General features: G+C 37.2%; 2 protein-coding genes across 2 annotated transcripts; both read left to right on the top strand.

The window, feature by feature from the left end:
• Positions 1 to 924: 924 nt before the first annotated feature.
• Positions 925 to 1376, top strand: LOC101674579 (ADP-ribosylation factor-like protein 8B). The gene has a single exon (XM_045081780.1). It carries the CDS (start codon positions 969 to 971, stop codon positions 1374 to 1376), a length of 408 nt encoding a protein of 135 aa, XP_044937715.1. The 5' UTR covers positions 925 to 968.
• Positions 1377 to 10289: 8913 nt separating this feature from the next.
• On the top strand, positions 10290 to 11261 carry LOC101674301 (olfactory receptor 13C7-like). Its single transcript, XM_004747897.2, has one exon. It carries the CDS (start codon positions 10299 to 10301, stop codon positions 11259 to 11261), a length of 963 nt encoding a protein of 320 aa, XP_004747954.1. The 5' UTR covers positions 10290 to 10298.
• Positions 11262 to 20822: the final 9561 nt, after the last annotated feature.

Raw genomic sequence — 20822 nt, 5'->3', positions numbered from 1 at the left:
CACTGGTATTTTTCAAAGAGCTGGAGCAAATAATCCTAAAATTTGTATGGAATCAGAAGAGACCCCGAATCGCTAAGGAAATGTTGAAAAACAAAAATAAAACTGGGGGCATCACGTTACCAGATTTCAAGCTTTACTACAAAGCTGTGATCACCAAGACAGCATGGTACTGACATAAAAACAGACACATAGACCAGTGGAACAGAGTAGAGAGTCCAGATATGGACCCTCAACTCTATGGTCAAATAATCTTTGACAAAACAGGAAAAAAATATACAGTGGAAAAAAGACACTCTTCAATAAATGGTGCTGGGAAAACTGGACAGCTATATGTAGAAAAATGAAACTTGACCATTCTCTTACAGCGTACACAAAGATAAACTCGAAATGGATAAAAGACCTCAGCGTGAGACAGGAATCCATCAGAATCCTAGAGGAGAACATAGGCAGTAACCTCTTCGATATCAGCCACAGCAACTTCTTTCAAGATATGTCTCCAAAGGCAAAGGAAACAAAAGCAAAGATGAAATTTCGGGACTTCATCAAGATCAAAAGCTTCTGCACAGCAAAGGAAACAGTCAACAAAATGAAGAGGCAGCCCACAGAATGGGAGAAGATATTTGCAAATGACATACAGACAAAAGGTTAATATCCAGGATCTATGAAGAACTCCTCAAACTCAACACACACAAACAATCATATCAAAAAATGGGCAGAAGATATGAACAGACACTTCTCTAATGAAGACATACAAATGGCTATTAGACACATGAAAAATGTTCATCATCACTAGCCATCAGGGAGATTAAAATTAAAACCACAGCGCCGCCGCCCGCCTGTGTCTGCCCCGTGGTGCGCCGAAGCCCCGAGGAGCCGTTGAGGGGTCGGGGCTGAGGCCCGCTCTTGTGGGTGCCCTCGCTGCTGCCGTCCTCCCGCCCGCCAGTTCCTTCTCCCTCCCAGCCGCCATCATGTTGGCGCTCATCTCCCGCCTGCTGGACTGGTTTCGCTCGCTCTTCTGGAAGGAGGAGATGGAGCTGACGCTGGTGGGGCTGCAGTACTCCGGCAAGACCACCTTCGTCAATGTCATCGCGTCAGGTCAATTCAGTGAAGATATGATACCCATAGTGGGCTTTAACATGAGGAAAGTAACTAAAGGTAACGTCACAATAAAGATTTGGGACATAGGAGGACAGCCCCAATTCCGAAGCATGTGGGAACGGTACTGCAGAGGAGTCAATGCCATTGTTTATATGATAGATGCTGCTGATCGTGAAAAGATAGAAGCCTCTCGAAATAAACTACATAATCTTCTAGATAAGCCACAGTTACAAGGAATTCCAGTGCTAGTACTTGGAAACAAATTAAAACCACATTGAGATACCACCTTACACCAGTTAGAATGGCCAAAATGAGCAAGACAGGAAACAACATGTATTGGAGGGGATGTGGAGAAAGGGGAACCCTCTTCCACTGTTGGTGGAAATGCAAGTTGGTGCAGCTACTTTGGAAAACAGTGTGGAGATTCCTCAAGAAATTAAAAATAGAGCTTCCCTATGACCCTGCAATTGCACTACTGGGTATTTACCCCAAAGATACAGATGTCGTGAAAAGAAGGGCCATCTGTACCCCAATATTTATAGCAGCAATGGCCATGGTCGCCAAACTGTGGAAATAACCAAGATGCCCTTCAACGGACGATGGATAAGGAAGATGTGGTCAATATACACTATGGAGTATTATGCCTCCATCAGAAAGGATGAATACCCAACTTTTGTAGCAACATGGACGGGACTGGAAGAGATTATGCTGAGTGAAATAAGACAAGCAGAGAGTCTCAATTATCATATAGTTTCACTTATTTGTGGAGCATAATAGCATGGAGGACAAGGGGAGATGTAGAAGAGAAGGGAGTTGAGGGAAATTGGAAGGGGTGATGAATCATGAGAGACTATGGACTCTGAAAAACAATCTGAGGGGTTTGAAGTGGCGGGGCCTGGGAGGTTGGGGTACCAGGTGGTGGGTAATATAGAGGGCACGGATTGCATGGAGCACTGGGTGTGGTGCAAAAATAATGAATACTGTTATGCTGAAAATAATAATAATAAAAAAAAAGAAGACTCTGAAAGACAGAGAGGAGAAAGAGAAACTAGGGACTCTGGGATCTAAGGAAATAAAAGGTGCAGTGAGTTTCCTGAGTTTTCTTTTTGCCTTTTATAAATCCCAGACAGAGTGCAACATAAGCTTAACACTCCCAAACACCAATGGGAACAAACAAAAAAAGCACAAGAAAATTTACTCTCTTTAGCCAAAGGAATAGGAAAGGGGTGGCTTAGCAAGACAGAATACGTAATGGCAGTAATTGCCCTATTCCAGCCAAACACCAGAGGAAAATACTGCAACCCTGCTCTCTTACTTCAGCATTTTCAAATGGGGAGCCTAGATTTCAACCCTCTACCATCTGTCTTTTCCCTCCAGACAGGCTTCAGAAACAGATTAGTAGGAAGTCAAGGCTTTCATCTATACCTGCTAGGAATGAATTCTTCCATCCCCATTGTGACATCAAGTCCTGTGGGGAGTTTAGAATTTTGCCAGATCTGGCAAGAATGAGGTAGTGACTCCTTTCTCTAAAGGATGTGGTTTTAGAGGAAGACTGCTGAAATAGATCTGAATAAGATCCAGACTTTCATAGTACCTAAAATATCCAGGATACAAATGAATATCATTCCTCATATAAAGTATAAGATATCTCAATTTGAATGATAAAGGACAATCTCTAGATACAACAAAAAATGAACAGACATTGGAATTATTTGACAAGGAATTTAAAGCAACCATTATAAAATGCTTCAGTGGGCAAATATACACACACTTGAAACAAATGAAAATATAGAAGGCCTTCACAAAGAAACAAGGCCTCAGAAAATATACAGAAAAAAGAACCTAATGGAACAAACCATAATGGAAATAAAATATTCAGTGGGTAGGTTTAACAGCAGAATAAAGGGGGCAACATGTTGATTTGATTTTATGTTCTTTTTAAAATTTTGAGATAGAGTATAAGATCATCATATGTATTTTGGGCTATAAATTTTCTTCTAATCACTGGCTTTAGCTGGATTCCATAAAATTTTATTGGGATGCTCATTATGATTCAGTTCAAAATAGTTTTTTTCCTTTCCTATCCCCCACAAACCCCCCACCTCTCAGATTCCTCATATCAGAGAGAGCATATGATAATTGTCTTTCTCTGCTTGCCTTATTTAACTTAGCATAATCCCCTCTAGTTCTATCCATGTTGTTGCAAATGGCAAGATTTCATTTTTTAATAGCTGTATAATATTCCACTGTGGGGTGTGTGTGTGTGTATGTATATTCCACTGTGTTGTGTGTGTGTGTGTATGTGTGTATGTGTGTATATATATATATATATATGTGCATATATATATGTATAGACACAACACAGTGGAATATATTTATATATATGTGTATATATATACATATGTATATATATACGTGTATATATACACGTATATATACACCCACACAGACACACAACACAGTGGAATACACACACACACACACACACACACACACACACACCACAGTGGAATATTATACAGCTATCAAAAAATGAAACGTGTTGGAGAGGATGTGGAGAAAGGGGAACCTTCTTACACTGTTGGTGGGAATGCAAGTTGGTGCAGCCTCTTTGGAGAACAGTGTGGAGATTCCTCAAGAAATTAAAAATAGAACTTCCCTATGACCCTGCCATTGCACTCCTGGGTATTTACCCCAAAGATACCAATGTAGTGAAAAGAAGGGCCATCTGTACCCCAATGTTTATAGTAGCAATGGCCACGGTCATCAAACTGTGGAAAGAACCAAGATGCCCTTCAAAGGATGAATGGATAAGGAAGATGTGGTCCATATATACTATGGACTATTATGCCTCCATCAGAAAGGACGAATACCCAACTTTTGTAGCAACATGGACGGGACTGGAAGAGATTATGCTGAGTAAAATAAGTCAAGCAGAGAGAATCAATTATCATATGGTTTCACTTATTTGTAGAGCATAACAAAAAGCATGGAGGACATGGGGAGTTAGAGAGAAGGGGGTTGGGATAAATTGGAAGGGGAGGTGAATCATGAGAGACTATGGATTCTGAAAAACAATCTGAGGGGTTTGAAGTGGCGGGGGGTGGGAGGTCAGGGTACCAGGTGGTGGGTATTATAGAGAGCATGGATTTCATGGAGCACTGGGTGTGGTGAAAAAATAATGATACTGTTATGCTGAAAATAAATAAATGAAAAAAAGATTTTTTAAAAATACAAAAAAGAAAAGTATATATATATTATACAGCTAACAAAAAATGAAGTATGTATATATAGACACGTATATATATACCACATCTTCTTTACCCATTCATCTTTTGATGGACATCTACGAATGGATACCTGGGCTTTTTCCATAGTTTGGCTATTGTGGATATTGCTTCTATAAACATAGAGGGGCTTGTGCCCCTTTGGATCACTGCATTTTTATCTTTGGGGTAAATACCCAGTAGTGCAATTGCTGGGTTGTAGATTAGCTCTATTTTAAACTTTTTGTTTTCCAGAGTGCCTCTACCAGCTTGCATGCCCACCAACAGTGTAGGAGGGTTCCCCTTTCTCTGCATCCTTGCCAGCATCTATAATTTCCTGACTTGCTAATTTTAGCCATTCTGACTGGTGTGAGGTGGTTATCTCATTGTGGTTTTTGATTTGTATTTCCCTGATGCCAAATGATGTGGAGCACTTTTTCATGTGTCTGTTGGCCATCTGGATGTCTTTGCAGAAATGTCTGTTCATATCCTCTGCCCATTTCTTGATTGGATTATTTGTTCTTTGTGTGATGAGTTTGATAAGCTCTTTATAGCTTTTGGATAGTAGCCCTTTATCTGATATGTCATTTTCAAATATCTTCTCCCATTCTGTCAGTTGTCTCTTGGTTTTGCGGACTGTTTCCTTTGCTGTGCAAAAGCTTTTGATCTTGATGAAGTCCCAATAGTTCATTTTTGCCCTTGCTTCCCTTGCCATTGGTGATGTTTCTACAGCTGAGTTCTAAGTTGCTGCAGCTGAGGTCGAAGAGGTTGCTGCCTGTGTTCTCCTTGAGGATTTTGATGGATTCCTGTCTCACATGGAGTTCTTTCATCCATTTTGAGTCTATTTTTCTGTGTGATGTAAGGAAATGGTCCAGTTTCATTCATCTGCATGTGGCTGTCCAATTTTTTTCAACACTGTTTGTTGAAGAGACTGTCCTTTTTCCATTGAACATTCTTTCCAGCTTTGTCGAAGATTACTTGACCATAGAGCTGAGGGTCTGTTTCTGGGCTCTGTATTCTGTCCCATTGATTTATGTGTCTGTTTTTGTGCCAGTACCATGATGTCTTGATGCTTAAAGCTTTGTCTTAGAGCTTGAAGTCAGGAATTGTGATACCACCAGCTTTGTTTTTCTTTTACAACACTCCTCTGGCTCTTCAGTGTCTTTTGTGGTTCCATACAAATTTTAGGATTATTTGTTCCATTTATTTGAAAAAAGTTGATGGTATTTTGATAGAGATTGCATTAAATGTATAGATTGCTCTAGGTAGCATAGCCATCTTCACAATATATGTTCTTCCAATCCATGAGCATGGAACATTTTTCCATTTCTTTATGTCTTCCTCAATTTCTTTCATGAGTATTCTATAATTTTCTGAGTATTGATTCTTTGCCTCTTTGGTTACATTTGTTCCAAGGTATCTTATGGTTTTGGGTGCAATTGTAAATGTGATCGACTCCTTAATTTCTTTCTTTTTCTCATTGTTATTTTATAGAAATGCCACCGATTTCTGTGCATTGATATTATATCCTGCCACTTTACTGAATTCTTTATGAGATCTAGCAGTTTTAGGGTGGAGTCTTTTGGGTTTTCCACATAAAGCATCATATCATATGCAGAGTGAGAGTTTGACTTCTTTGCTGATTTGGATGCCTTTTATTTCTTTTTGTTGTTTGATTGCTGAGGTTAGGATTTCTAGTACTGTACTGAATAGCAGTGGTGATAGTGGACGTCCCTGCTGTGTTCTTGACCCTTGGGGGAAAGCTCTCAGTTTTCCCCCATTGAGAATGATATTCGCTGTGGGTTTTTCATAGATGGCTTTTATGATATTGTGGCATGTACCCTCTATCCCTACACTGTGAAGCGTTTTGATCAAGAAAGGATGCTGTACTTTGTCAAATGCTTTTTCTGCATCTATTGAGAGTATCATATGGTCTTCTTTCTTTTATTAGTGTATTGTATCACACTGATTAATTTTCAGATGTTGAACCAGCCTTATAGCCCAGGAATAAATCCCACTTGGCCATTAAAAGAATTGAATAATTCTTTAATTCAGTTGGATCCTATTGGCTAGTATTTTGGTGAGAATTTTTGTAGCCATGTTCATCAGGGGTATTGGTCTATAGTTCTCCTTTTTGACGGGGTCTTTGTTTGGTTTTTGGATCTAGGTAATACTTGCCTCATAAAATGAGTTTGGAAGTTTTACTTCCATTTTATTTTTCTATTTTTTGGAACAGCTTCAGAGGAATAGGTGTTAATTCTTCTTAAATGTTTGGTAGAATTCCCCTGGGAAGCCATCTAACCCTGGGCTCTTATTTTGGGGGAAGATTTTGTTTATTGCTTCAATTTCCTTACTGGTTATGGGTCTGTTCAGTTTCTTCTATTTCTTCTTGTTTCAGTTTTGGTAGTTTATATTTCTCTAGGAATGTATCTATCTCTTCCAGATTGTCTAATTTGCTGGCATATAGTTGCTCATAATATTTTCTTATACTTGTTTGTATTTCTTTGGTGTTGGTTGTGATCTCTCCTCTTTCATTCATGATTTTATTTATTTGGGTCCTTTCTCTTTTCTCTTTGATAAGTCTGGCCAGGGGTTTATCAATCTTAATTCTTTCAGAGAGTCAGCTCCTAGTTTCATTGATCTGTTCTACTATTTATTTGTTTTCTATTTCATTGATTTCTGCCTGATCTTTATTATTTCTCTTCTTCTGCTGGGTTCAGGCCTTATTTGCTATTATTTTTCAGACTCCTTTAGGTGTAGGGTTAGGTTATGTATTTGAAAACTGTCTTGTTACTTGAGAAAGGCTTGTATTGCTACATACTTTCCTCATAGAACCACCTTTGCTGCATCCCAAAGATTTCAGTTCAAAACAGTTTTATTTTTTGTTGTGATTTCTTTCTCATACTTATGTTACTAGGAGTGCATTATGTAAGTTTCTAACATTTGGAGATTTTTTTTTAAGTTATATTTTCTTTTTAAAAAATTTCCTGGTTTAATTCTATATGGCCAGAGAACATTCTCTGAATGATTTAAATTGTTTGAAAGTACTTAAAGCTTATTTTAGGACCCATTATAGAGTCATAGTATTCATTGTACTGCATGTCCCATTTACTGAGTTCCTTATTTGAGCTGTTACATGTTTCATACCCAGTATTACCATGCATCTTTTACTCAATGACTTTTAAAAAACGTTGTTCACTGGCAAGAGTTTTGTTGTCAAATTTTATTCTCTTTTTAAAAAGACTAATCACAGGGATTTCAGTCATTTCCATGCTGGAAGAGTATTTTATAACATTCATGTAAAATGATTGAATTCTTCATATATTTATATTGATTTCAAAAGATAGTCATAGAAAATGTCATAATAATTACCCACCTCAAGTTGGACTTCTTTTCCTGTTCATAAGTAAAGTATGGTTTGCTCATATAATGGAAATTGTTGATATGGTCTCTTCCATGTTGTATCATACCAGTATAGATACGCTGAAAAAGAGATTGGTTAAGTTTGGAGTATTGTGTATGTATTGAATAGAGAGCATGAGTGAGCAAAATTAAAATGACTGTGTCTATTATTCTGGCTATTTGGAGAGGGCAGTGAGACCACAATAATGTTTATCAACTCTGAGAATCTAGGATTTAGAGGTGAAAATAAAGGAATTGGTAGATAACTTATTTATCAAGAACAAAATATAATTTAAACCTAAGCATCACAGATTACTGCCACATCTCTTTATCAGACATAGTCAATTCTAACGTCCATGTCTTGACCATTTTACCTGGGTAGCCATTCTAAATTTGCTCTCAGTAGGGCATCTGGGTGGCTCAGTGGGTTAAAGCCTCTGCCTTCGGCTCAGGTCATGATCCCAGGGTCCTGGGATTAAGCTCTGCATCTGGCTCTCTGCTCAGCAGGGAGCCTTCTTCCCCTCACCACCGCCACCTACTTGTGATCTCTCTCTGTCAAATAAATAAATGAAATCTTTAAAAAAGAAAAAAAATTGTGTAAAGACAGAAGAATTGGTTTTTTATTTGTGAGTTACACTTAAGTTTAATGGTATTAGCAACTTTGTTCTAATTGCTTCTAGGGGACTTCATCCCAAAAGGACTGGAGAGTTCCTAAATTCTGAGCAATCCACATTGCCAACTTTAAATTACTTTTGGGATTAGAAAGATCCTCAAAGCAGCAAAGACTTTAAGTTGCTTTGGTTCTCCATTGGCTGGTCTTTTTTTTTTTTTTTTAAAGATTTTATTTGTTAGGGGTGGTGGTTAGCACAAGCAGGGGGAGCAGCAGGCAGAAGGAGAGGGAAAAGCAGGCTCCCCACTGAGCAGGGATCCCAAGGCAGGACTCAGGACCCTGGGATCATGACCTGAGCTGAAGGCAGATGCTTAACCGACTGAGCCACCAGGTCCAGCCACAAAGACCTCTTGGCTGGTCCTTTAAAGGCTCCTCTGCTAGGGAGGTGTCTGTAAAGAGCCCCAATTTTTATTTTTACTGGAAGTCAGTCCAGTCCAGTTTTTCTCCTGGTTAATTGTTTTGTTTGTTTTTTGTTTCATTTCATTTTGTTTTGTTTTTTACTGTATCAATGACAGCTACTTGGTGTTAATGAAAACGGAGAAGCATATAGTTATTTTAGTTTTATTATTGAACTTATTAAGATGGAATTTATGAGATGAGCAATCTCACAAAAAAGTAGGATTTCCATTTCTGGTATTTAAAAAAAAGATTTTATTTATTTAACAGAGAGAGAGAGAGAGATCACAAGTAGGCAGAGAGGCAGGCAGAGAGAGGAGGAAGCAGGCTCACTGCTGAGCAGAGAGCCCGATGCGGGGCTCGATCCGAGGACCCTGAGATCATGACCTGAGCTGAAGGCAGAGGCTTAACCCACTGAGCCACCCAGGTGCCCCCATTTCTGGCATTTTAATTTAGAAACATTGTACTTCTAGTCAAGTGTGGATATAAATAATTAGAATGTATCAGTAATGCTTAAGAATATTTTGAATGACCTATCCCACTTTATTATGGGTGTTCTGAATATGCAGTGAGAAAAAAATTGATAGAGCAACTGTTTGAGCAGAAGCTGATTTCTGTGCAGAAAAGTAGTATGTATTTTCTCATACCTGCAAGTAAAAGAGTAAATCCCCCATCACTTGAGTTTCTTAGGTTATATCTTTATTATGATTTGTAGATTGAGACATGAACACTAGAGTTTTTCTGAGATCTACTTATAATTCATTATATATATATATATATATATATATATATATATATATTTAGGCAAGACAATAGACACCCCAATTTTTACTGAGAAATACAATAATTTTATCTAAAAATGTTTCCTTTTTCTTTTACAACTATTAGTAATGTCTAGTTAATATTCTTAAGATATTACAGGTATATATTTCCTCCCAGATTTAAATTAAACCAAATTGCTTTTTCTAAAAATGTATCTTTTCAGCTTGTTTTTCTAGCCACAAGATTCTGAAACTGAGATGAAACCATTAAAGCAGGACTTACATACACCATTTTATTTTAGTAACTGAAGGACAGTAATTTTTGTTGATGCTAACATATTAGTTGTGTTCCAGATTGTTTGGTCAAAATGTTATGGTGACATTGCATTCAAAATAATTTCAAATTCATAATGTAAATGAGGTACATAATTCTAACCCAGTTGTATGTTTTCTGATTCTCTTTTCTAACAAGGACTTTTTTTTTTTTTTAATTTTTGAGCTGAAGTCTCCATTAGACCTAAAATTCTAACTGAGCTTAGAGAATCTTACCATATTCTTATGCTATCTGTGCATCTATTTATAAGTCTATATTACCCATAAGGGAAGCCACTTAAGGATACAAATAACTTTTGCAAACACTGTTGTAACAGATCCACAGGTATTCTGGCTGCCACAGAATTCATTTTAGTGAAAGAAAATATTAACATGGGAAAGACCAATCAGTCTTCTGTGACAGAATTTGTCCTTTTGGGACTTTCTGGCTATCCAGAACTTGAGGCCATTTATTTTGTGCTGGTCCTATGTATGTACCTAGTGATCCTGCTGGGAAATGGAGTCATCATCATTGTAAGTGTCTGTGACACCCACCTGCACACCCCCATGTACTTTTTCCTCAGTAACTTATCATTCTTGGATATTTGCTATACCAGTTCTTCTATTCCCCTATTTCTCAGCAGCTTCTTAATGTCAAAGAAAACCATTTCCTTCTCTGGATGTGGAGTGCAAATGTTCCTCTCCTTCACTATGGGAGCCACAGAGTGTGTCCTTTTAAGCATGATGGCATTTGACCGCTATGTGGCCATCTGTAACCCTCTGAGATACTCCATCATAATGAGCAGGACTTCATATGTGCCCATGGCTGCTGGGTCCTGGATTGCAGGGGGTGTCAATTCTATGTTGCAGACCTCTCTTGCAATGCGGCTTCCTTTCTGTGGGGATAATGTCATTAATCACTTTACTTGTGAAATCTTGGCTGTCTTAAAATTGGCCTGTGCTGATATCTCCATAAATGTTATTAGTATGGCTATTGCTAATATAATTTTTCTTGTGGTCCCAGTACTTTTCATTTTCGTTTCCTACGTTTTCATTCTCTCCACCATCCTGAAGATTCCTTCTGCAGAGGGGAAGCGCAAAGCCTTCTCCACTTGCTCCGCCCACTTAACAGTGGTGATTATATTCTATGGAACCATCCTCTTCATGTATGCAAAACCCAAGGCTAAAGACTCTTCTGGTGCAGACAAAGTACAAGTCACAGACAAAATCATCTCTCTCTTCTATGGAGTTGTGACACCTATGCTCAATCCCCTCATCTATAGTTTGAGGAACAAAGATGTGAAGGAAGCTACGAAGAATGTACTGTGTCAGAAATGCTCCTCAGAGAGAATGTGAATGTTTTTTAAAGAAATTCCTTTACTCTAAATGAAGGACTAGTTCTCATCTCGAGGTTCCAAAATAAATGTAAGGGTCAGTGATACCATTAATTCCTGAAATTCTCATTTTTCTGTTCCTGATATTTAAATGTGAGAGAAATGTAGAGCCTACCATTTTTCTTCATGACTGGATTAAGGAGATGGACAGCAATTTATGGGTAAAAGGTTCTCATCGAAATTATCCATCTTCTCCTGGATAACCGATTCTAGTTTAACTCTGGAATAGTGAGTTCTGTAATCTTATGTGAAAGGAAATGTCGTTTTACTAGCTTAACTTCTTGTCTTCTATGTGCACTGGTTTTCTGGTCTCTTATCTTTCTTAGGAAGATAAAGTAGAACTCAACAAAAATAATTTCTAATGGGTAATCTTTGATCATAGAAAGGAAGAGTAAGCATTTTAGGATGTTAGGCACCTAGCCTGTGTATATGCCAAAGAGAGACAAGAGTGGTAAAATGAAGCTATTTTTTTAGGGCTGATTTCCTTTTAGCTGCAAACTGGCAGGCACACTTCTGTGCAGAAGTGTCTTAGGCAATGTGGGTCATTGTGCCGACACCCCAGCTGATGGGGAGATTTGGCTTATCATAGGTTTTGATAGATGAGCAGTGGCATCTTTGAGTGAAAACCATTGTTACTGTTAAATGACTCAAAAAATTAGTTTCTAAGGAACTTGTTTGCATAATTTTCTAAGACCATAGTAATAATGGGTTTAGAATGTCACTAATTAGGTATTTTTGCATTTATATGAATTTCCTGTAGAATATGAGCTTTCTATTCATTCATTTATTCCTTCATTCAGTTATTCAAGCAACCAATATTTACTGAATAGCAATTTTGTGTCAAGCATTATGCTAACTACTGGCAATATCAAAAAACTAAATACATTGAGATAAAACCCAAAACATGATCAAGGAGTGCACAGTCCTGTGGAATACAGACTGACACTTATTTTGAGGACAAAATTATTAAAGACTATTCACAGCATATCCCTTTCCCCTACTTTCTAAGCTGGATCCTTTGTTTTTCATTCATAGTCTGTTAGATATTATTGGGCTGAACAGAATAATGAGTGGACTTGGAGTAGTTTAAATGGGATAAACTGATCTTCATATAGAAGGACTTGGACCAGCTGTAGAAAAGAAATAAGAGAGGACAATGAGAAAGAGAGGATAATGCAATGAGGAAGAAAGTAGTGCATACTAGAGATTTGGAAGATAAATACAGGAATGGAAAAGTAAAGACAAATAGGCTTTGCATCTTGCTTTTGAGTAGTGTTCTGCAATGGCAGAAATGGGATAAAATGAAATAAAACAAGTATACATTGTGATTAAAATATAGGATGATACTAAAAACAATAAAGTCACAGAAAAACATCTTCCAGGTGTGAATTATAAACATTTTACCTGGTTCTGAAGGATAAGCAATCTTTTCCAAGTGGAAAGTGGGGGACAGACATTCCAGGTAAAGAGCACAACAGAACATTTTCAAAGGAAGACAGGGTTTGGGTGCCTTATTTAATAATAGGGTGTATTTTTACCATGAATAAAAATAGAAGGACTAGTAAGATGGACCCAATAGAAGGATATCATGAATTCAGAACTGGCTTCTTTCTGCTCCCACATTGTTAGGTCCCTTAGAGTTCTGCTAGACTCCAACACTTACTCATAGAAGAAAGCCACACTGCTATGGCTTTCCTGTAATTTTCTTTGGAAAAATGCTTCCTAGGATGGTATGTCCAAGTGAGGGTTCTTCTTCCCATTTCAGCTCACAGCCACACTCCTTCTGGTTTAAAAGTGTTAAGCTGGGACAATGGTTATGGACCAATAGGACATAATTAGCCCCTTTTCCTTTGTCATATAAAATACACATCTAATATATTCACAAATGACATAAATTACTTTTTATAGGTCTATACACATTCCTGCTCTTATTAGAGAGAAAATGTAGTGGTTTCAAATGAAGACAGAGATTTCCAGATTGTCCAGTTTTTTCTAAATTGATCTACATTGTCCTGCCTAATAAGATGCCATCTGTATGGGATGGAACTGTGTAATTTTCCCACAGACTGGAATTTATAAAATGAGCCAGATATCAGCTCTTGGGTTTCGGGCTTCTTGGTGGAACACACATGATTACTGAGTCTTCTAAAACATGGACTTCAATGATATCAAGGATCAAGGATCTGAGCTAGAAGGTATATTACATCCTTTTGTGGTTAAATATTCCAGTAACACCATAAGAATGTGTTATTTTAAATTGCATTGATGACATAATATGTGTGTGATCATATAACCTGATTTGTATGCAATAGTCCGAGTTATGTCTCTTGTCCCAGTATAATTGCTAATAACACCCTGTTTCAGCTTTGAAAGTTTGCTGATTTGGATGATAAGTGATATTGTGGTCCTTGTTACAGGGTAGTGTTCCTCAGAAATACTGTTGCTCCATTTCTTTTTTTAAAAAATTTTTAATTTTTTATAATCATATAATATGTTGCTCCATTTCTATCAGGCCGGGAAATTGGTGGATTCTAAGGGTTTCTTTCTTAGTGAGGTACTAGTGCAATATTTGTATTTTCTTAAATATACATTGCTGTGGCTAGACCTTTTCATTGCTCCATCCTCCAAAAGGTTATCTTTTGATCAAAACAAATAGAATAAAACAAATATAATATCATAAAACGGTTTGTGGGAAAGTCAAGTCCTTTTAGCATAAACTTTATGATCATCTGTCAATTTCTACAGAAAAAGCTACTGGAATTATGATTAGGATTATGTTAATTTTAAAGGTAAATTTGGGGAGAACTATTTCAACAATACTAAGTAAATTCATCAACATAGTTTATCCATTTATTTTGGTTTTCTTTAATTTTTCTTAAACAGTTTTGTAGTTTTGGTATATAAGTCTTATTTCTAAATAAATTCTGTTTATTCTTTTTTTTTATTGTTATGTTATGTTAGTCCCCATACAGTACATTATTAGTTTTTGATGTAGTGTTCCATGATTCATTGATTGTGTGTAACACCTAGTGCTCCATGCAATACTGTTTATTCTTTAATATTTTTGATGCTTTTAAAGAATTTTTATTTTTTTAAAGATTTGAGAGAGAACGAGCGCACGGGGAGGGGAAGAGGGAGAAAGAGAGACTCTCAAGTAGATCCCGTGTTGTGTGTGGAGCCCCACACAGGGCTTGATCTCATTATTCTGAGATCATGACTGGAGCCAAAATCAAGAGTCAGACACTCAACCAATTGCACCACCCAGGTGCCACTGATGGTATTTTAAAGGGATTAAAACAAAACAAAACAAAACAAAACAAAAAAACCCTTCTCAGGATTGCTCTATTTGGGGTCTTTTGTGGTTCTGTATAAATTTTTGGTATCTTTCCCTATTTCAATGAAAAATGCCATTGGGGTTTTGGTAGGGATTGCATTGAATTTGTAGATTTGGGTAGTATGGATATTTTAACATTAGTAATTTTTTCCAATCCATGAACACATAATATTTTTCCATTTATTTGTGTCTTTAGTTTCTTTCATTGATGTCTTATAATTTTCAGTGTGCTGGTCTCTCACCTTCTTGGTTAAGTTTATTCCTAGGTATTTTATTCTTTTTGATGTAATTGCAAGTGGAATTATATTCTTAATTTCTCTTTCTGTTAATTCATTACTAGTGTATAGAAACACAACTGATTTTTATATATGGATTTTGCATCCTTCAACTTTATTGAAATCATTTATTAGTTTTAAACTTTTTTTGGTGGGGGGAGAGCCTTTGGGATTTTCTATATATAATATCATGTCATCTTTAAGTAGAGACAGTTTACTTCTCCTTTACAATTTAGAAGCCTTTAATTTCTTTTTCTTGCTCGTTATTCTGACTATGACTTCCAATACTATGTTAAATAAAAGTGGGGTTATTGAACATCCTTGTCTTGCTTCTGATCTTAGGAGAAAAGCTCAGCTTTTCACCATTGATTATGATATTGGCTGTGGGCTTGACATATATGGACTTTATTATTTTGAAGTATATTCCCTCTATACACACTTGGTTGAGAGTTTTTATCAGGATTCAATGTTACTTTGTCAGTTTTTTTTTAATGGATCTGTTGAGATGGTTACATGCATTTATGCTTCATTCTGTCAATGTGATGTATCATATGATTGATTTGTGAGTGTTAAACTGTACTTGCATCACCGGAATAAATCCCACTTGATCATGGTATGTTATTATTATTTTTTTAATTTAATTTTATTTTTTCAGTGTTCCGAGATTAATTCTTTATGCACCGCACCCAGTGCTCCATGCAATACGCACCTTCCTTGATACCCACCACCAGGCTCACCCAACCCCTCACCTTCCTCTCCTCCAAAACCCTCAGTTTGTTTCTCAGAGCCTACAGTCTCTCATGGTTTGTCTCCTCTCTGATTTCCCCCAACTCTCTTCTCCTCTCCTTCTGATGTCCTCTCTGCTATTCCTTACACTCCACAAGTAAGTTAAACCATATGATAATTGACTCTATCTGCTTGACTTACGTCACTCAGCATAGTCTCCTCCAGTCCTGTCCATGTTGATACAAAAGTTGGGTATTCATCCTTTCTGATGGAAGCATAATATTCCATTGTATATATGGTATATTATTCTTTTAATGTATGGTTGAACTCAGTTTGCTAATATTTTGTTAAAGATTTTGCCTGTTTGATATTTAATTGATTTATTATTTCTTTTCTTTCTTTCCTGTATAGCAGTTACATTGTTTTTTTTTTTTTCTCCAGGTGTTGATTCTTTATCACTTTTATTCTATTGTTGAAACTTTTCAGTGGATTTTAAAATTTCTGCTATTAGACTTTTCAGTTCTAGAATTTCCATTTGGTTATTCATATAGTTTTTATTTCTTCATTGAAATTTGGAATCTTTTCTTTCCTCATGAGCATATTCTCTTTTATTTCATTTAAGCAGTTAAAAGTAATTGCTTAAGTAGTTGCTTTATCACCCTTTTTTCTAATTCCAAACTTTAGGGTATCACAGGATTAGTTTCCATTGATTGCCTTTTTATCATTTTTTAAAAAAATGATTTACTTATTTATTTATTTGACAGAGAGAGAGAGAGAGTGAGAGAGAGATCACTAGTAGGCAGAGAGGCAGGCAGAGAGAGAGGAAGGGAAGCAGGCTCCCTGCTGAGCAGAGAGCCTGATGCAGGGCTCCGTCCCAGCACGCTGGGATCAGGACCTGAGCCGAAGGCAGATGCTTAACCAGCTGAGCCACCCAGACACCCAAGATTGCCTTTTCATCTTGAGAGTGGGTCACACATTCCTGATTCCTCATTTTTTAAAAAGATTTTATTTATTTATTTGAAAGAGAGAGAGATCACAGGTAGGCAGAGAGGTAGGCAGAGAGGCAGGCAGAGAGACAGGAAGGGAAGCAGGCTCCCTGCTGAGCAGAGAGCCCTTCTCAGGGCTCAATCCCAGGACCTTGAGGTCATGACCTGAGCCGAAGGCAGAGACTTAATCCACTGAGCCACCCAGGCACCCTTCCTGATTCTTTATATGTTGAATAATTCTGGATTGTAGCCTGGACATTGTAAATGTGATAATGTGCAAACTCTGAAACCCACTAAATTCCTCTAAATAGTTTTGATTTTTTGGTTTTAAAATATACCTGGTTTGACTTAAACTGCTAATTTAGTCTTTTTGTTAATAGTTCACATCTTAGTTCAAGATTTTTGATTTTTATCTTTAGCTTGGCTGTGCATACAAGGCACAGGGTTCAATCAGAGAACTGGACCAAGATTTTTACAGAGAATCTGATGTTTCCTCTTTTGTATTTTGCCCTTTCTGGAGTTTCTCCTGACTTTATACTAGCTGTGTTTTCCCTGAACTCTGAGGTTTGTCCAGAAGGACTGCAAGTTTATTATCAGAGTTTATACCACTCCACAGTGCCTAGTTGAGCCAGTAGGCATAAAAAATTTGAAACTTACACTAAAACAACACTTCTCCAAAGTGATTTTTTTTTTTTAGGTTTTTATTTATTTGACAGAGATCACAAGTAGGCAGAGAGGCAGGCAGAGAGAGAGGGAGAAGCAGGCTCCCCCCTGAGCAGAGAGCCCAATGCAGGGCTGGGATCCCAGGACCTTGGGGCCATGACCTGAGCCAAAGTCAGAGGCTTTAACCCACTGAACCACCCAGTCTCCCCTCCAAAGTGATTTTTTATAAAAATTTTGTACAAAATTTATCTTCTCTGAGATGCTTGAGTTTGATAGGAGTTTATTCAGCCATAGTGAAAGCAGCAGAAATCAGAAGTTCCTCCTTCACATTTTATGACCAGATTGTTCACACCTCTTACATTCTCTGATCATATTTATATTGTTTCTTTTTTTTCCCCAAAATTTTATTTAAATTCTAGTTCATTAATGTATAGTGTAATATTGGTTTCAGGTATAAAATTTAGTGATTCATCACTTGCATATAACACCCGGTGCTCATCACAATGCCCTCCTTAATGTCCATCACCCTTTAAGCCCACCCCCAGCCACCTCCCTCCACCAACCCTCAGTTTGTTCTCTATCATTAAGAGTCTCATACAAACTGAGGTTGCTGAAGTGGAGAGGGGTAGGAGGGATGGGATGGCTAGGTGATGGACAATGGTGGAGGGTATATGCTATGGTGAGCACTATGAATTGCGTAAGACTGATGAATCACAGACCTGTACCCCTGAAACAAATAACGCATTCTATGTTTACAAAAAGAGTCTCATATGGTTTATTTCCCTCTCTCTCTTCTCCCCTTCCAATATGTTCATCTTTTTTGTTTCTTAAATTCCATATATGGGTGAAATCATATTTGTCTTTCTCTGACTGACCTGTTTCACATAGCACAATACACTTTAGCTCTATCCATGTCATTGCAAATGGCAAGATTTCATTCTTTTGATGGCCAAGTAATACTCCATTGTGTGTGTGTGTGTACTACATCTTTATCCATTAATTTGCTGATATTTGGGCTGTTTCCATAATTTGGCTATTGTTGATAATGCAGCTATAAACACTGGGTGCAGGTGCCCTTTCGAAGTATCTATGTACCCTTTGGATAAATACCTGATAGTGCAGTGGTTGGATGATAGGGTAGTTCTATTTTTAACTTCTTTGAGGAATCTCCATACTGTTTTCCACATTGGCTGCACCAGTTTGCATTCCCACCAACAGTGTAAGAGTGTTCTCCTTTCTTTACATTCTTGCCAACACCTGTTGTTTCTTGTGTTGTTGATTGTAGCCATTTTGACTGGTGTGAGGTTTTATCTCATCATGGTTTTGATTTGTATTTCCTTGAGGATGAGTGATGTTGTGTATTTTTTCATGTGTCTGTTAGCCATCTGGACGTCTTCTTTGGAAAAATGTCTGTTCATGTCTTCTTCTCATTTATTAACTGGATTATTTGTGTTTTGGGTCTTGAGTTTGATAAGTTCTTTATATATTTTGGATGCCAATCCTTTATCACGTGTCATTTGCAAATTATCTTCTTCCATTCCATAGTTTGCCTCAGTTTTGTTGATTGTTTCCTTCACTGTACAGAAGCTTTTTATTTTGATGAAGCCCCAGTAGTTCATTTTTGCTTTTGTTTCCCTTGCCTCTGCAGATATGTCTAGTAAGAAGTTGCTATGACTGAAGTCAAAAAGGTTTCTGCCTATGTTCTCCTCTAGGATTTTGATGGTTTTCTATCTCACATTTAAGTCTTTCATCTGTATTGAATTTATTTGTTCATATGATGTAAAAAAGTGGTGCAGTTTTCATTCTTCTACATGTTGTTCTCCAGTTTTCCCAACACCATTTGTTAAAGAGACTGTCATTTTTCCATTGGATATTCCTGTTTTTCGAAGATTGATTGGCCATATGGTTTTGGGTCCATTTCTGGGTGTTTCTGCTCTGTTCCATTGACCTACATGTCTGTTTCAGTGCCAGTATCATGCAATTTTGTTGATTACAGCTTTGTAATATTACTCAAAGTCTGAAATTGTGATGCCTCCTGCTCTTCTTCTTCTTCGTATTTTTTTTTTTTTCAGGATTGCTTTGGCTATTCAAGGTCTTTTGTGGTTCCATACAAAATTTTAGGATTGTTTCTTCTAGCTCTGTGAAAATGCTACTGATATATTGATAGGGATTGGATTAAATGTGTAGATTATTTTTGGTAGTGTTGATATTTTATCAATATTTGTTCTTCCAATCCATGAACATGGAAAGTTTTACAATTTCTTAGTATCATCTTCAGTTTCTCTCACAACTGTTATATAGTTGCCAGGGTACAGCATTGTTTCTTAATTTACTTCAGAAACAAGTAATATTGATATTTGGAATGGAGAATATGCTACAAGGAATAAGGAATTTGTAATTATCCAAGGTAAGAGATGAGCATACCATAGGGTTAAATAATATGGAATAACTCAGTAGTCTGATTTGGTATTATTATCCTATTGAAGGTTAAATAGGGCTTTATGTGAAGAATCATGGAAGGGATTCATTAAATTTTGTTATCTTTCTTCTATTTGGCTCTTAGTCTCTTTCTACCCTTAGTATAGCCCTAGTCCATTATTTCTTTGATTAGATAAAATGAAGGCTGACTTCCAGAGTTCCCTTCCTCTAGCTACATCATCCCCTTTGATCACTTTTTGCTAATGCTCCCTCCTTTTTTTTAAATTTATTTTTTATTTTCAGCCTAACAGTATTCATTATTTTTGCACCACACCCAGTGCTAATGCTCCCTCCTTTTTGTAACTTATTCAAATGTAACCATTTAGAACTCCATGATTAATTACCTTATTTTCCAGAACTCAGAAAACAAATGAAGAAGGTAAGTAATGGAATGAGAAGTAATATATATATTTTAAAGATTTTACTTATTTATTTGACAGAGAAAATCACAAGTAGACTGAGAGGCAGGGAGAGAGAGAGAGAGATGGAAGCAGTCTCCCTGCTGAGCAGAGAGCCCGATGCGGGACTTGATCCCAGGACCCTAGATCATGACCTGAGCTGAAGGCAGCGGCTTAACCCACTGAGCCACCCAGGTGCCCCAATGAGAAGTAATATTTAAATAATGCATACATATGTAAAATGTGCTAGGTAACTAGATAATTTATATATACTATTTTTAAGTTCCTTTTCATTAATTAATACTGGTGGAAAGTACAATATATGATTGTCCCTTACTGTCTCATTCAAATATAGACACCCAGAAATTCTTTCTTAATGTCCTATTTTCAAGAAAACAGAGAGCAAATGAGGAAGACAATAGATGGATAGACAGTGTTATTTAATAAATGCATAATATAGGGGCTCCTGGGTGGCTCAGTGGGTTAAAGCCTCTGCCTTCAGCTCAGGTCATGATCCCAGGGTCCTGGGATCGAGCCCCACATTGGGCTCTCTGCTCTGCAGGGAGCCTGCTTCCTACCCCCTCTTTCTCTCTGCCTGCCTCTCTGCCTACTTGTGATCTCTGTCTGTCAAATAAATAAATGAAATCTTTAAAAAAAAAAGAA

The sequence above is a fragment of the Mustela putorius genome, unplaced genomic scaffold (genome assembly GCF_011764305.1).
Source record: "Mustela putorius furo isolate JIRA1106 unplaced genomic scaffold, ASM1176430v1.1 tig00000580_pilon_pilon_pilon, whole genome shotgun sequence".
In the NCBI taxonomy this organism is placed as follows: Eukaryota; Metazoa; Chordata; class Mammalia; order Carnivora; family Mustelidae; genus Mustela; species Mustela putorius.
This window is presented reverse-complemented; position numbering and strand designations above follow the sequence as displayed.

Bases quoted from the DNA above. Each gene is read 5' to 3' on its own strand.
- LOC101674579 (XM_045081780.1), top strand. From the start codon at position 969: ATGTTGGCGCTCATCTCCCGCCTGCTGGACTGGTTTCGCTCGCTCTTC.
- LOC101674301 (XM_004747897.2), top strand. From the start codon at position 10,299: ATGGGAAAGACCAATCAGTCTTCTGTGACAGAATTTGTCCTTTTGGGA.